Source organism: Miscanthus floridulus, unplaced genomic scaffold, assembly GCF_019320115.1.
Source record: "Miscanthus floridulus cultivar M001 unplaced genomic scaffold, ASM1932011v1 os_987_1_2, whole genome shotgun sequence".
In the NCBI taxonomy this organism is placed as follows: domain Eukaryota; kingdom Viridiplantae; phylum Streptophyta; class Magnoliopsida; order Poales; family Poaceae; genus Miscanthus; species Miscanthus floridulus.
The window spans coordinates 30,146-32,936 of record NW_027098564.1 but is presented as its reverse complement, the minus strand read 5'-3'; the positions used below and the strand labels follow the sequence as shown (position 1 = coordinate 32,936).

General features: G+C 43.7%; 1 protein-coding gene across 1 annotated transcript; it reads left to right on the top strand.

The window, feature by feature from the left end:
- Window positions 1-1,498: 1,498 nt before the first annotated feature.
- LOC136535490 (uncharacterized) lies at window positions 1,499-2,545 on the top strand. Its single transcript, XM_066527746.1, has one exon. It carries the CDS (start codon window positions 1,499-1,501, stop codon window positions 2,543-2,545), a length of 1,047 nt encoding a protein of 348 aa, XP_066383843.1.
- Window positions 2,546-2,791: the final 246 nt, after the last annotated feature.

Sequence of the window (2,791 nt, the reverse complement as noted above, 5' to 3'; positions counted from 1 at the left end):
AGAAACCGCCAACGGCGCCGGCGCCTGACGGCTTCTTTTCTTTGCCGAGGGCCGTCCTGGCCCTCGGCAAAGGCTTTGCCGAGTGCCCGATAAAGGGCCCTCGGCAAAGACCCTTTCGCCGTCTAAAAATTCCCCGATGGGTCTTTGCCGAGGGCAGCCCTCGGCAAAGCCTTTGCCGAGGGTTTCTTAGCCTTTGCCGAGGGCTAGAGGCCCTCGGCAAAGCATGCGCCTCCAGTAGTGACCGGCAAGCCGGAGTCTTCCGGTGATGTGTGGCTTCTTAATATCGTGACGCCTCTCACAGTATGGCGCCATCTCGATCGATCGTGACACCAGCCAACTTGCATGCTGCGTGCTATGCAAGTCCAGATCATCAGAGAAGATAAAATAATCAGATAGTTTTATTAATTTCTCACCATAGAAGGATGTCGACGTGAAGCCATCGCCTTTTTTCTTGATCCCTTGCTACTGGTTCCTATCGTCCTTCTTAGTCCTGGCTCCTAGCCCTGATGCGGCTGATTTGAGCTGTGAGGCCACCGTTCCTCTCCATGGAACAATGCCGACGGGTGCATTCCGGCATCAGTGCCGGATTAGGGGAGGTGCACCCGCCAGCCGGTGCCACGGCCTAGGCCCTAGGACCTGTAGCCATGGGACGGTGGTAGAAAAAAATAATATGTATTTATTATTTTCTTTCTTTCTTGGTATGTGGGTGTTTGTTAAAAAAATATATGATTATGTAACTTCTTTAGATAATCTATTAACCAACCTTGAACCATGTGTGGCTGTACCGAATGTTTTATATATTAATAGAAACAGCAGATATTTTAGATATATATTCTATTAAAGTCCCGTATCTAATGTTTTATATATTAATAGAGAAATAGAAATAGAAATAGTAGATATTTTAGATATATATTCTATTAATAACTAACTAAATGTGAACGTCGGTAGGTATATCTTTTTCCGCACAATGAAAGTGTTTTTCTCCCAACAATAATATTTTAGGCTACTTTTTTTTATAATAGTGGTAAAGGTGGGTAATTTTCTAGAGAAACAATAGATCCAATGGTCGTGGACACTTGAGTCTTTGGATTTGATGGTTGGATGTTTCTAATTAATGTGGAAATTTCTAGTATTTTATCTTTTTTTCTAGCGCGTCTGGTGAGGATCAACATGGAGCCTCCGTTGAGGCCTCCAATTAGTAATAGTAAGATAGCTTTAGTTCCATAAAGTAGCTAGCTTCACCAATGAAGCTAAAGGTGTTTTCATAAATGTTTGGTAAAGATAGCCATGAGAAGGCTAGGAGGAGAAGCTAGTATTTTCAGCTTCACTTAGAGACACGCGCATGTGAGAGAAGCTGAAAACAACTTCTACGGAGAAGCTGTTTCCAAAGATCGAGCATGTTTGGTAGAGAAGCTGATTGAAAAACAACTTTGTCATGTTGTTTCATAAGCACTATGAGCCCGAGCCAAATGTTGGTGAATAACAGGAGTGATCCAACATGAAAGCTAAAGCAAATCCCGAGGGGACTGTCCCACCGGTCAGTGAACCGAAAGGTACTTCCTTAGATATCCCAGAGTCATCGGATAAAGGTTCAAAGAAAACTAAGGGCAATCCATTTTGTTATCGCTGTCGTACAAAAGGTCATACAATTCACGTATGCACTGTTGTTCTTTGCTGTGAAGTTTGTTTTGGTGACCATGTGACTAAGCTTTGTCCAAATATTAAGAAAACAAATACAAATGCTATTCCCTGTGGTTATGTTGTGGAAGGACTAGGCTTTTATTTCATTCCAGTGGTGGAAAATCCAAAAGCTAATGTGGAAGGAAAAGCAGCTGTGGTACGTGTTTTGGAAGGTTCTTTTACTATAGACCAATTGGCAGTAGAACTGGAAAAACTACTACCAGATAAGAAACATAAGTGGGAAATTGAGACAAAGGGAACTGATGCTTTTATTATCAATTTTCCATCTTCTGACCTATTGGAAACAATGGTGAATTGGGGACCTATGGATGCCAAGGCAGTTAAAGGCAAGATTCGTTTTGGAAAAGGTACTGAGAATGAGGTCTATAAATATGAGATTGATAAAGTGTGGGTGCAGTTTAGAGGACTACCTAAAGAGTTCAGAGAATTTCCCATCATCTGGGCAGTTGGAACTATCTTAGGTGTCCCTCGGGCTGTTGACACTATCTTCACTTTGAACACTGGCAGAGCTAGAATGAAAGTAGCAGTGCTGGATCCGAAACTCATCCCGGATTTTGTGGATGTGGTCATTGGTGACTTTGTTTACGAGCTACAGTTTAGAGTGGAGGAGGACACTCCTACTGGTGAGCCACAACTCATTGATATGGACTCTACCAAGGAGGGTGATCCTGAAGAGGAAGACCCCAAGAAGGGAGACCCGAGGGAGGGAGATCCCAAAAAAGGAAATTCTGAGGGAAAAATGGATGTTGATGGAAAACTAGGAGACGCTCAGGCACATGGCAATGGTAATGGGGATTTCCAACCTATGGACAGCCTGCACAATGCAGATAATGGGGCGGCATAGCTGGAGGAAGTAGGAACTTCTACCATTTCCCAGAGCAAGCCTGTGAAGCCTAATAACAAACCAGTGGTCCTGCTTTCTTAGTCTGGAGGAGCTGTAAATGGTAATGGGGCATGGAAGGCTACTATGATGCCCTCACAGATCGACTCTGGGATTCTAAAAAATAAAAATATCAGTGGGACAGTTTCACCGGTGAGATCCAGCAAGAGGAACGCCTCAAGTGTGGATCGGGACTCCACCGAGAAGGCA

Excerpts from the sequence above, each read along its gene's own strand:
- LOC136535490 (XM_066527746.1), top strand. The coding sequence starts at position 1,499 with ATGAAAGCTAAAGCAAATCCCGAGGGGACTGTCCCACCGGTCAGTGAA.